Below are 13,797 nucleotides of genomic sequence, written 5' to 3'. Positions count from 1 at the left end.
TCGTCTAAAATACTTGCTACAGGGCCCTTTCCTGTGAACTGGCAGCACCCACGGCTTGAGAGCTAGATGAAGCCCATGACGCTGAGCATGCTTTGAAAACCGGGCTCTTTATTCACTGCCATAAAGCACTTCTACTCCCGTATTTTCTGCAGGCTTTCTTTGAGATGGCGTTGACTCCTTCCACCATCTCTCTTTTCTGACCTCAGACCTGAACCATCATTGGGTGCCTGCAGAGGGGTTTTCCCACTGAAAAGCTGGCCCCAAAGTTTCTTCACAACCATCAAGTGCACATACCTGCCTTTCGGAGCTCATTGCTGTTCACGACTAAAGTATATTCGTAGATGCCGCCGACGGTGGCCTCCGTGATGTAATGGGTCCCATAGTCTCTGTAGAGCTCCCTGTACTCCCCGTAGCTGTACTCTGACGGGAGCTGATGGAGTCTCTGCAGGAACTCGTAATGCAGCATCAGGGCTCGGGGCTTCAGCTTATAAACGGCAACAGCCAGCTCAGAACGGGCATGAATGAATTTGCTGGACTACACGAAATGCAGAAACACAAGAGAACCCAGAAGAAGTGGGGGATGTCATTCTTGTGACAACGGGTAGTTATTTGCTATTAAACAATTAACGCTGGTCAAGCTTTATCAATTTAATGGTCTGCAAGTGGAAATCTTTTAATTTAGCAAAACCAAAACTTTTAGTAGTAAAGTTTCTGAAAATCAGGATTCTGACCATTACAGGTTAGGTGATGGCTCAGGCCACAACTGGGACACAGGGAAAGGGAGGCTCCGGGCTCTGCTCTGACAGACCCAGGATGCAAGGACACAAGCAGCGTCCCACGAGACTGCTCTACCCCTAACAGTGTTGACCAGCCTTTGTCTCTCACAAGCTCTCCCCTGAAAAATTCTGACACCTGAAATCATGATGATTTATATGTGAAATGGTAATTCTCTGGCTGATCCAAATTAATATTTATATTCCACAGAATATGCCATTAACAAAACTCAAAGGAAAGAAGAAAATGTGTACATGGATAAATATTATATCTCCCCTTTCTGGCATAAAAGTCGGGAACAGAAGAGGTCTTTCATCATGTTCAAAGGATTTAGCTTCCAGTTGTTTAGGCCAGCAGGACAAGCACATAGCGGGGGTTCAGTATAGAACTCTGTAGCTTAAATAATAAAATCAAGACCTATTACTGGTTTCCTTTAAGGATATCTATTGCAAATGCTTCTCATATACCTCTGATCTTGTCATGGGAAATGCCTCTTTGCAGGAAGCAAATGCAAGTTTAATAGCAACAAGGAACACTCTGCCATTCCTGAGTGCACGTTATACCGAGGGGAGAGACATAGCTCAGCCATACTATTCAACCATTGACAAGAGCTAGGTTTGTTTACAGCAATAACAGATGAAAAAAAGAAATCAAATGATGGTGCACACTACCTCAGACTGAATCTCGTAAAGCAGTCCTGGGAGTTATAGATTAAAGCATCTCCAGCCAGCTTAAAGTGTGCATTAGATCACAGCTGCGACCAAATCTCCACAGACGAGACTGGAAAAGATTGTGCCATCCGCATTGTGTGTTGTGTGTGTCCTGATCTGGTGAATGATGTACTCGGCAGACAGATCACATCAGCCGAAGTAAAATGGCATGTGTAGGTCTATAATTAAACCCATGGAAGGCCTGTTAGCAGTTTTGATTCTACGTTATTGTCAAGGCTGCCCTACAGTTGAACAGCTTGGCTTCGCTGTTTGCATTATCATTCGCCGAAGTGACAGCTCCTGCCTTGCTGAACCCACCTAGAAGAGGGATGGCCCTTCACGTGTGAGATGATATTCTGCAGGGATCGCACAGACAATAGCTGTCCACACCGCAGATCGGTTTCTGGACTGTGTGTACAGGTGCAGAAATTCCTGGAACTGCAGAAAGCCCTTCTTACACCCCAATTTCTCTAGTAGTCACTGTAACTCCCCCGTAGGGCAGAGGGAACTCTGGGCTCCCAGGCTCGTTAGCTAAACCCCAATTCTACCTGTGCAGATTCCCTTGGAGGAGTCATTGTGTTGGTTGCACCCACTCAGCTCCCACCTGCCAGCCGGCTTTGGCATCAGTGGTAAGAACTTCCTAATGGCTGGCAGGGCAAGGTGCAGAGCGTCCACGGCTGGGCGCAGCACGGAGGGTCACGCATACACCTCCTACTAGCGGGGTTCACTGTATGGAGGGGAGGCCATTTGAACCGGCTTCTTAGTTTCATTTTTTTTAAATGACTTCACTACAAACATCCAAACGGGGATACCCAGGAGGACACTGGACAGACTGCACTCAATTGTGGCTGATTTCGGAGGTTAAGCAGTCCGGTTCCTGGCCGAGAGGTGAATGGAAAAGCTCCTGGGTGCTGTAAACACAAACGAAGGCGTTGTGGCCTTAGTAGACACTTGACCAATGCAAACTGCAAAATCCAATCAGCAGGAAAGATTTCATTTATCCTAGTCATGGCTGCTGACCTGATGATGAGGATCAAACCGATATACACACACATACAGACAAGGCGTTAGCAGAGAATTAAGTGGAGCAGCGCTTACAGTTGAAGAAAATCTTTTCATCCTTTGAATGAACTTCTTGAACCTGTTGTCGTTTGAATTGTAACCAAGTTCAAACACTCCTGGTATTTTTATACCAAAACTGAAGCTAGACTGCGAAGCTTTTGCCTTCAGGACACTGCTTTCATAATTTGCGTAGGAGTCATATTCAGTCATTGTAAATTCAAATTTGCCTTTGGTCTAAACAGAAAGCAAAAACAACACGTTTAATTTCCTGCATAGCGATTGTACACCTGAAGCATGGGGAAGGAATACAGATGCAAGTATACTTGTGAATTAATGCTTGCACTTTGAAGATGAAACGCCTTGTATAATTGCAAAGCACTATTATTATTAAGACTGGCACTTCAAGAATACTTCATCTACAGCAGCAGGAAAGCTACTATCTCCTCCATACTGCAAGGACCCCAGGCTTTTACTTAATATGTCAATCTTATGCAAAGAAGGTGAAGTCTTAAACACAGGCATCAATTAAAGCATGAATTTTAAAAGGAAAAGGTTTCCTAGTGGGCAACACTCAAAAATATCATGCTATGTCATCAAAAGCATTAAGGTCAAATATATAATATTTGAAATATAGCTTTGATGCACCACAAAAATAAGCTTTCACACAAAGCACATAGTGTGCTGCTAAATCCTAGGCTGTTGCAGGACAGCTTTCCCAGCCTGGCTCTCAAGGCTGTCTAAATTCTGTCTAAAGTTAACCTCCCCATGCCCGTTGGGTGGCTTTTGGGCCCTCTTGGACAGATGGCACCAGGAAGGTTAGGCTCAGTTTTTGCAATGACAAGGTCCAAGGGAACATTGCCATCTATTCCAGTGCACACAGATATTATAAGGGGATGTGTCCAACTTCATAGAGTGCATGGGGTATGATGATGTTCTAGAAGTAGGGCTAAATTCAGTCTTATCCCATTTGGTCTCACAAACTTCATAATTTTTTAATAAAATTATTTAGTAATGAAGCTTTATCAGTATTGCGCACTAAATTTATTGGAATATATGTATGTACGTTTATTTGCAGACAAATCTGACACGTACCTCTGGTGTATAGCTTTCTACATTGTATGGCTTTCTGAATCTTGTGTCCATGATATAATGGGGAGAACATCCCCCAGCATAGTACCTGTGATCAAGAACTAATCCTTCCAAGTTGTTTGTGAAGATATTTAACCTGTACATGAAGCATAACAGCAAAATATTAAGATTATCATCGATTTAGAGGTAAACATCAAATGCCTTGGCTGAGAAAGGCAAAAGATAGTTTTGTTTGGCTGAGGGCTCTTTGTTTCGTAATTCTTTATTTTGAAACCCCAAAAGAAAGTTTTACCTCTTTCACTATCCGACCAAACCGGCTGCTCCAGAAAAAACTAACTGACTAACAAGAAAGCAAAAGACAGAGTCAAATTTTGACACTTCGATGAATATGAAGGGCAATTTTCACCACCCAGGTATGAATGACACCAGAGCATTACTGCCACCAGCACTGGCAACTTTTGTAGCCTTTACTGGAACTCTCTGGGAAGAGCAGAACAAACTGGACCAGCCAAAGCCCTGCCCCACCAGGTTGCCCACCCTGAGCATCCCCAAATGCCCGCAGTAGTGCAGCAGCATCCAGCAGGATCTTCAAAGACCGGTTTGCCGACCCATCTCATCAGTCCAGACTAATTTTTAATTCACATTTCTTTGTTCTGGTTTATCAGTCATAATCTTTGCCAGGCTGGTCAAGGATCAACCAGAGGTCAGTAATGAGAGTAAAAATTGTCAGGGAACAAGAATAAAGGTACTCAAGCAATTGTTCAACTAATCCTTGAAATCACTGGGAAGTTTTCCTTTTATTTTAGTGGATGATGGACAGTAATCTTAACCTGTCTGCTCTGGGATCTGTTGCAGTAAAAACCCTTCTGTTGCTCACTGTCAGGACACCCTCACATCGCCCTCGTGGTACACAGCTGAGGACACAGCACTCACCTCCACAAACTCATACTCAAAAAGTAACAAGAGTCGTCAGACGAAACTTCACCAAAAAAAAGATAAATTGCTAATAGACCAAGTTGTGTCCCCATTAGCATTCCAGGTCTCTGTTAGATCTGGCTGTCCTTATTTTGGGGAGAGGGACTTGCATGATAATGACTCTGAAGCTGTAAAATATTAACTCTAATTTTAGAACAATCCGAAAAGAAGGGAAGTCCACCAAACACAAATTACTGAGCAATTGCAGCTTCAAAGAGATGAGAAGTATGTTCCTATAATTGTCCAACATTATTTTTAATTTTGATTAAACTCAGAAGTACAAAGCATTAGCAATGACGTGCAGCAGCCATATCTCCAGAGAATAAGGAGGAAATTATAATTTTTTCCTTGCAATGTAATTTTTTCTTTTCCTTTTTTTTATGTAAAAAGCATTTTTTTCCTGCAGAATGAGAAAAAACTCTTTTCACACAGTCCGATCTTACACAAAGTTGCCACAGTCTTAGCATGTAAAAGCTGGATCAATTCAGACATGGATTTTAATCTCCACAAAGTTGGAGCTTGCTAGCATGCAGATTAATCCTATTACACTCTCACAAAGGACACAAATTCCACCTTCTCTCACTGTTGTGAAAGAAATCCAAGAAATTTTGACCCCCTCAAAAACAATACACTGTGCAAAAATACAAATCCATAGTCAGGTTCAGATTTTAGGCAATCCAAGATGCTGATTTAAGTCACTCTACAAAGAATGATATAACATTATCCTCAGATTTTAACAAACCTTCCTTTGCTTCTATTTCAGAAGCACGGTTTGAAGTAGTCTCTCAGTTCCTAACGGCTAGGACATTCCGAACTGAATTAGGCCAAAGTCTAACTTTACTTACATCTGTGCAAAATAATTGGATTATCAAAACTCTCCCACTGATTAATTTAAGTGCAAGTACCTGTAGACATTAGAGAAACATTTGGTGTTGACACTTTGCCCTTCACCCACCAAGTTTTGGCAACACAAAGAGCACGCACTGGTTCTCACGCAGGACATACGTGCAAGCTGAGCTGCTGATCTCCACAGGGTGCACAAGTACTCCTGGGTACATCTGGGACTTTGACTCACCTCATCTCTCTCCGAAAGACTCATCGAGTCAACAAGGATTTTCCCACTGGGCTTTTGGATCCTAACTAGCTCCTGGATGTAGCAATTGCTACAGCTTTTCTCCCTTCAGTGTTTATGTCTGAAGCCACATAAGGTCATTCTTATCCTTAAGTAAGAAAACGTCTCATGAAGGTCACTGACTTACCCTTTTGCCAGATTCTCTATTCCCCAGTATTGCTCCATCTTCCGGTCGCATTTTTTAAACACTTTTTTGCAGTTTTTTTCATCTGACTGGTCCCCACAGTCATCATCCCCATTACAAAGCAGCCTCCGTGTAATGCATCTCCCTAGGATGCAAGGTGTAAATTACTCATAAAACAATCTATTATCACGCTCCCTGACTCAGAGTCTAGAAACAAAATGAAAGACTCCTGTAACGTATGGTTCAAATCCAGCTGAAAAATATTTCTTCTCTATCTGCATGGATCACCACACTTCATCTGCTCAGTTTTGCTCAAAACTTTCATAATCTTAAAATTCCTTGTTCAACCTAGAAAAAACCCCACCCTAATTAAAAGTATAAAAAAGAATAGAAATTTTTTGTTGCTAAAATTTTTTAGTTTTGAGAACTAATGCTGCAGACTGTTCAGCAGACCTTGTATATGGAATTATTTTTTTTCCCCTTCCCTCGTCCGTAATTACTGAGTTGTTTTTCAGTCTCACCAAAACACCAGCCTGGGGGACAGAGATCAGAGTGGGTCTCCTTTGCCCCATCTCCTGTGCTGAGCTCCCCTCTGCTCCCTCCACACTTTGCTCTCCGCTGCCAGAGTGCAAAGCAGAGGCTGATCAAATTTTGGATACAGCTAACTGCTGCCTTCCTTTCCCACACTGCTTACAGTGTCCCTGACTAATTAGTCGTTGATAGGGATGGAGGGAAATGCCATGAGGACCACCATCATAGTCTGCTGTGCTCTTGGGCATGTGTCAAGGATGCCCAGTGCATGTTCTCCTGTTGCTGTCAGATCCACTTGTCCTGCAGATTTTACTGATATAACTGGGTTTTAATTTCCTCTTTGGAGATTCTAAAGACATGCTTTAGACTGACAGACGTTGGCTAATAGACTCATTCAAAATCACTGATGCAAACACAACACAAGCATGGATGGACCCGGGTCAACTCCTGACACCTCTTTGGCCCAACAAACCCTTGTAGAAGCAGAAAGTTCAGCGTGGTGGTGTCAGAGATGCCACCCAAGCATCACCACCTCTCAGTCCGTAAGTCCTTACCTGTAACTGCACACACAAAACCTTCACATCTAACTTTACTCCTGCAAGGATTATTTGTAACACAGTCTTCAGTTTCTTTGTCAGAGTAATCGCATGGATCTCCATTGAACTGAGAAGGTTGTTCCAGGCGGGCAAATCTGTACTGCGATGAAATAAAAAAATATTGACTCAAGTGTACAGAAATTGTGAATTTTACGCTTGCCTAGTTAAAAAACAAACTTTGTGTCGGTGAGATCTGATCTAAGAGTACCATCATATTAAAAAAAAAGTGTCGGCAAGGAAGTGTGATGCTGGTAACGTGCCTCCTTTCAAAGGTTTCTGATCTGCGACAGTTTTAATTTTACTAAGGAAGGATTGGGGATTGGAAGGGATGAAGGAAAATTTGCTTTTCTTTGACAGTTTGTTTAAATGAGCCTGACAGGGTAGTGCGGGCATTTGCAAGAGTAAGGAACGATTCAGTTACATCTCTCCTCTTTCAATTAGCACTGGTAACGACATCCCTTGTTATTTTCTGTCAGTGTATTTACTTGGCCCTCTGTATCATTAGGGATTTTTTTCCGCCCACAACACTGCTGTGAAGCAGTCAATTACTCGGTCCAATATGTTAGCCCTCCTTTTTTTCCCAGCTTTTAAGATTAACTCCTTGATACGAAGCTTCACGCTTCCCAACTCCCATCACTGGTTATTCCCACTTAAGCCTGGGAATGGCTTCTCCAGCTCGTTAGCAGAGTTCCCTCTAGCAATGGGGATTTTGCTCTTCGCACTGTTGGGATCATTACTTTTGTTTGATGGGTCTTCTCGGGTAGAAAATGCTTGTTGGCAGACAAGAAAAAGCAGCTTAACCCCGAGAAGCACTGAGTGTCTCCAGGTCCCACGGGGAACCATTAGTGGGGATGGTGCCTCGCACCGATGCTGGAAGAAGAGGACTGTGTTGGAGAGAAAGTCCCTGCAAAGCCTGGGCTTCCCGCCTGTGTTTTCACCAAGTCTGGGCTTACACCTTCTCAGGACAGCGAGGCAGCCTGGAAACCACTGGAGTTACTAGGGGTGAAGAGCCGAAGAGCTAAAAGGCACCTGAAAGCAAAAGCCTGCAGTCTCACCGCTACAGGGCTTTCCCCATGGACAAAAAAGACAAGGCTTGGAGGAGGTCCTGCCTCCCAGCTTCTCAAACGTCATGCCTAGACCACAAACACTCACCCTTTTCTTTTGACAGGGATCGCACTTGCTCCACGAGGACCAGGCGGAGAGCGCGCAGTCGCGGGGCTGCGGCCGGTTGCTCACGGACTGGGCCCACCTGCCACTAGCCACGTTCTTGTTGGTGCCGCTCAGGTTAAGGGACTCGTTTTCACCACTGCATTCAACAACACGAGAGCTTCAGGGTGTGAAACCACCGAGCTGCGAGGACAGAGCAACTTGGCCTGTAACCGTGCAAAACTACATGGCAAAGAGAACGAACGCTTATTAGACCTCACCAAATCTTCCATGCAACCCCTAGATTTTGGTACTCATTTCATACTGGCATTAATTCTGTACGAAACCTGATCCACTCTTCAATGCCCAAGACTAGACCCAGTCTTCTACACCACCATAAGAGTAAGTCTGCAGAGGACTCAGGAAGGGTGACTGCAGGACACACGTTTGATCTAGCCAGCATGGGAAACTCAACCCATGTCCCACCAACCTGGGCTTCATCTCAACCTTGGCAAGTCCTACCAAATAACCTGGCAAAGTGGCCAACAGTAAAATCTGCCCCATCAGTTGCTGCCCTTGTCCCACTGCTCCCTGCTGCTTGCTGCACAGGTAGCATTTTGGTACCTCGCTGCCGTAGACGACAAACAGCTCCCAGGTCAGACACCTCCATGACAAATGCCAGTCGCAATGCTAAGGGCTGGCACACATTCAGCATTTTTGAAAACCAGGCTTAAGTGCCTCCCTTTGCCAAGCAGGCTATTTTTTCTCAAGCTGGCCAAAACCATTAGTCTTAGACTCTATTCTCGGTTCACAATAGAGAGTCATTACCCCGTTAATCCCTTTCATCCCAGTAATGAACCTGAACCCCAAGTGTGAGCCTTTACTCTTCACCCCAGCCCCTCTCTCGCCCCCTCACATGACAACTGTCTCCGAGGTTTCCACGATGCCACAGCTAAAATATTGACTACTCTTTTGGCAGATTCGGTATTTCTGATTAAATCCTCATCCCAGTCAAATGCTTCCTTGTAGCACCTAATCTAAGTGGGAAGCTTTAGTGAAACAGTGACAATTAGTTTCTTTTCATACCCACTTTGACAAGCTAACTACCACGGTAGTGTTCCCAATTCCTCCACCCAGACAAGGAATAGCAACAGCTGAAGCTTTAAGGATGATTTAGCGCCTGGCAAGGGGCTCCCATTACTGCATATTAAAAATCACATGGAATAAGGGAATTACAAAAACTCATCAGCTCACTGAGGCATGAAATCAGAGCTCAAAGTTCAGAGAACAGCGGAAAAATAGAGTTAGATTGGAAAGATTACAGTCACTGATTGACTGTAGTCCTCTGAAAGAGCAAAATCTATTAAGCTAGCAGAGAAAGAAACAACTACCAGCCAGATTCTTGCCATTTACGTACTCAAAGAAAACAAAACCCCGTCTTCCCAGCACACTGTCGGGCAGCTAGCACGGGAGGAGGCTGCTTGTCGCAAACAGAATTCCACATTACAACACGACCGTGGCAATTTGTCATCTCAGATTTATCAAACAGGATTACTTTTCTAAAAGCAGACACATTGCACTACGTTAACTTCAAAACAATGTCTTTCGCTATTCATTAGAAATACAGAAATGGCTCAAGACAGCAATTATGTGCCATGCGAAGTGAAAGCAGAGAGTCCGTACTGATTTTCGTTCTTTACTATATCACCCCATGGACATGGCTTCAGAAACACCCACTTACCCAAAGCAACGAACGGTTAGGATGCCGAGTACGGCATAAAGCAGCAACAGCGTGACAGGGTACGGAGCAAACGCGGTGCGTGCTGTGCTCATCGCTCCAAGGTACCATCGGCGATTTGAAATCACCACCGCTCCCATTCCGTCTGCCGGGGGGGTTGAAAATGGTTCAAGCAGAAAAAGATAAATTACTGGGTTGTTTTTCCACGCTGTACGCAGCAGATGACCCACCACCTGGCAGATTCACAAGGTAAATGTTGCAATTGTTAGTACATGGCTTTCTGGAGGGAAGTGGGAAGGAAGCAAAGATCTGTCCAGGAGCAATTTACACTTTGATTTGTAACGCTCCTTTCAAGGGAGGGGGAAAAATGAATATTTCAACAAATGAAACATGCTCCAGTCTTGGCAAGAGTGAAGTGATAAGTAAACTAAAGTCAGCTTTCTAGGAATAGAGTAGACTGCAAAATCATTTATTTATTTCTGCTTTTCCTGTCTGCCTTCCAGAGGAAGGCCGGGCAGGAGGCGTAAGCAGTTATTCTCATGGCTCAGGGAAAGCTTTGCTTGCCGAGAGTGCCTTTTGCTGCCTCTCACCGGGGCTCGGGCTCGTGCTGCAGGGGGAAGACAAGCACCAGCCCTGGCCAAGCCCTTCCATAGAGATCCTCTGCTCCATGTCCCCAGAGTCTTGAGCGCATGGAAGCAAGGTCAGGGTATCAAATGAAACGTCTTGGTGTTTTCTAGCTACTACGTTGAGTCATTCTCTCTCTTAAATGGCCCTAACAGGGGCAGAGAACTTACCAAGGGCTGATTCCCGTCAGTTCAGTTGGGCTTTCAAAGGCAGATCAGGATCCTCGCAACCTTGCAGAATTTTTCTTTGGTTGCCTGTTGAGGCAGCCTTTGCAGTCCTGCCACTTCTCACTTCAGGTATGGCTTTTTGATTCCTGAGACACAACAGTCTTTCCCTTCATTTTCCTAATTAGTCTTAACCTACAATGAGTGTCTTAGAGGGAGAAAAGTTCTCTGAATCTGTGATTCCCTGTACAAAATGATGACTATCATCATATTTTCCCACCCTTCCTCTTGCTGGACAAGCAGAGGTTCTTTGAATAGATGCAGTCTTGCACTGACTCTCACCCTGGGCTGAGTCTCCGAGTGCTCCGATGATACAAAGAATAAATACATTTTAATTTGCTCATTATGGGAATGATGGATGCTATATATAAAATTAAACATATTCACTAATATAAAACAAACCTGACAACCTCAGCATCATTACCTGGCCAAGTGCTACACCTCTTAATGTGTTACAGTTACCTTACAAATGACATTATTCTGACTGCGGAGCCACGTCTCCGCAAAATAAGCTACTGGCTGCTGCATCTTTCTAGTTTGGCAGCTTGATGATAACAATTTAACACAGAGAAGCACATTAACTGATTCCTTGTAGGAATCTGCTCCGAATAAAAAGATTGTGTTTCAGGCAGCCAGTTTTTTAACGCAATGTTACTGAACAGGCAGTCAGTGATTAACTGTCCTTTCATCTCTAGACACGGAGGACAAACTGTTAGGAAAGATGGCTTAGGCTGTGCAAAGCTTTTTGTTTGCCTTTTTTGCTTTATCTTTTTGTTTCAGATGACTTTGCCCCAGACTAAACTCAAGATGTGCCTATGTGATACAGCTTGCTCAACCTCTGACACAATTGATTTAGCTGTTAATCATTTGTGCATGACAAAAAAAACCACCACTTACAGGAAAGACCTCTCCATATGCGGGACCTTTGCTGGCTGGGAAATGCAGTACACATCCAATATTTCAATAGCAGCAAAAGAGAAGCTAAGATGATACGCACAGAGCACCCACTAGATTTAACCGCAAACCATGGCAGTGATCCCGGCGTATGAAGATCTGAGAACAACCTGCTCCTGTTTTGCTGCCTCTCACCACGCACATCTTAGTGGTGGCCATGCTTGCTCCTGAATTAGCAGAAAGAAGTTAGGTTAAAACAGCAGCAGGGACCCAAGAGACAGAACTTCTTACATGTTAACATACTTTTCAGAGAGAATTGAAAAGCAAAATCAGGTTTGCCACGTAATTTATAATCTGGTTTAACCAGAGGTAGATCTAACACTTAAAATTCACAACCACCACAGCTCACTTTCCACTTCTTTGCAGTTCGGGGGCTTAGTGGGTCCATGGATCAGTGGGAATGTCACCTTGTAACACCGCCTGTGTCCTCTTTCCCCAGTCTTGATCCTTCTTTGTCGCTGACTGCAATAGCCATGGCTGTCCGCTGAGCTGTTTTTAAGTCCCAAAGCACTTAGCGCTAACAACGCTGTAAGTCACTGAACGTGGGTTTCATCACACCTGAAAACGAAGCCTCTCTAAGTGTCCATCATGACCACCCAGCTTTCAAGCGCAACACATCCTTTACAGAGTTCGTAACACCAATGTAAGTTTGTGACCCCTCGCTCCCTGCAAATAAAACCTGTACGGTTTCACCAAAGACAATTTTTTTTTAAATGGCAGTTTCCTGTCCAAAGAAAAACTGTGAAACACATCAGAGATGAAAGGCCCTCCCTGGGAAAGGTTAGACTGGAGCCAGAAAGCAGCTGTTTATGGTATTATTAGTGTGCTTTTCAAAAAGAGTTTCTTCTTCTTCTCTGAGACAATCTTTTCATTCCCTGCTTCATAACTCATAACTCATTTCCTTCTGCAGCAGAACACAACTGGCTCATTCAAAGGTCAGAGGAGGCTCGCCCACTGATTTTAATGGTGAAGAACACCAGGTGGCAAAGATATGGCAAAATTTACAAGTAAGAAGCCCTAAGGAAGGTTTTCAGATGTTTACTACAACTGACTCTGTTGCATCACCATTTTTGTTACTAACACAGTTATTTTCTGGTGGTGAGGCTGTCTCTGAAAGACCCTGGACATAAAAAACTCACCTTGTTGAGCTTAATTCTCCTTTTCTGGCTTTCGATTCACTAAAAATAATGCCTTATAGTGACTGAGTCCAAATTGGGCACAGGTTCACCGGCTCTGAAAGCTCTGACTCTGAGGTCCTGTGAAGACGGTCAGACAGGGGCTGCAGTAATGAGTAGACAAAGAAAGAAAAACCCACCATGCCCCATGCCTTGTCTCCATCTCCTCTCCATTAGACCTCAACATAACACACACACAAACTAGAAACAGCATTTTTTGAAGAAAAAACAAGACACTCATAATCTGAATATGTCAAATAGTACAAAATTTACAAAAACTGTAACATCTTACAGCATTGTAACTTCTGCTTATTTCTAATACAACTGGCTTCTGACACCGAGAGCTTTTCTTAGACCTCCAATAACTATCTGTTAAAGAAGATGAAGATGCCACAAAAGGTCTTCACACAGCTAGTACCTAGCAATAATTCTTCATAATCCTTTATTTTCACAAATGTCTGAGGCTGAATGGACATTGATTTGCTGCCCGTTAACCTGGTTTTCTTTTAATCTATTGTGATTTCCTTTCTTTGTTGGTGAGGAGTATTTATAGAAGTGGTGCTGTGGGAGCTATGAAATGGGGTTGAAAAGCCAGCAAATAATATCAGATCTTAAAAGACCTTTTTTTAAAAAATACATTCTGTATCTGAAAGCCCCTTGAATGGGTAACGTTTGAGGCTATTCTTCTTATTGAGATTTTTCAGGTGCTGATAAAACATTTTAGGGGTGATAGATGAGCCACAGGGCAAACACGTCCATTGAGATAAGACTATTTAAAGCTCTAAAAACTAATAGCCGGAGAGTCGTTTCTCTAATAGACCTGATATTTCCTGCCTCCAGTAGGATAATTTAGAAAGAGACAGGCAATGTTACAGGTAATCAGGAAATCGTATCAGGGTATCTCCCCATATTCCTCACTGTCATGCTGAAATGTATAATTCAG

The 13,797-nt window shown here is 43.6% G+C and overlaps 1 protein-coding gene across 1 annotated transcript; it reads right to left on the bottom strand.

Moving 5' to 3' along the window:
* Window positions 1-294: 294 nt before the first annotated feature.
* Window positions 295-10,017, bottom strand: C8B (complement component 8, beta polypeptide; the record flags this gene model as incomplete). The annotated part of the gene is made up of 7 exons (XM_009582260.1): window positions 9,881-10,017; window positions 8,146-8,299; window positions 6,952-7,093; window positions 5,870-6,011; window positions 3,639-3,771; window positions 2,583-2,780; window positions 295-535 (listed from the first exon to the last, which is right to left on the bottom strand). Coding segments are annotated over exons 1-7 (1,147 nt in total), but the record flags the coding sequence as incomplete, so codon positions are not given.
* Between the last annotated feature and the right edge of the window lie 3,780 nt (window positions 10,018-13,797).

Source organism: Fulmarus glacialis, unplaced genomic scaffold (genome assembly GCF_000690835.1).
Source record: "Fulmarus glacialis isolate BGI_N327 unplaced genomic scaffold, ASM69083v1 scaffold807, whole genome shotgun sequence".
Lineage (NCBI taxonomy): Eukaryota > Metazoa > Chordata > Aves > Procellariiformes > Procellariidae > Fulmarus > Fulmarus glacialis.
This window is presented reverse-complemented; position numbering and strand designations above follow the sequence as displayed.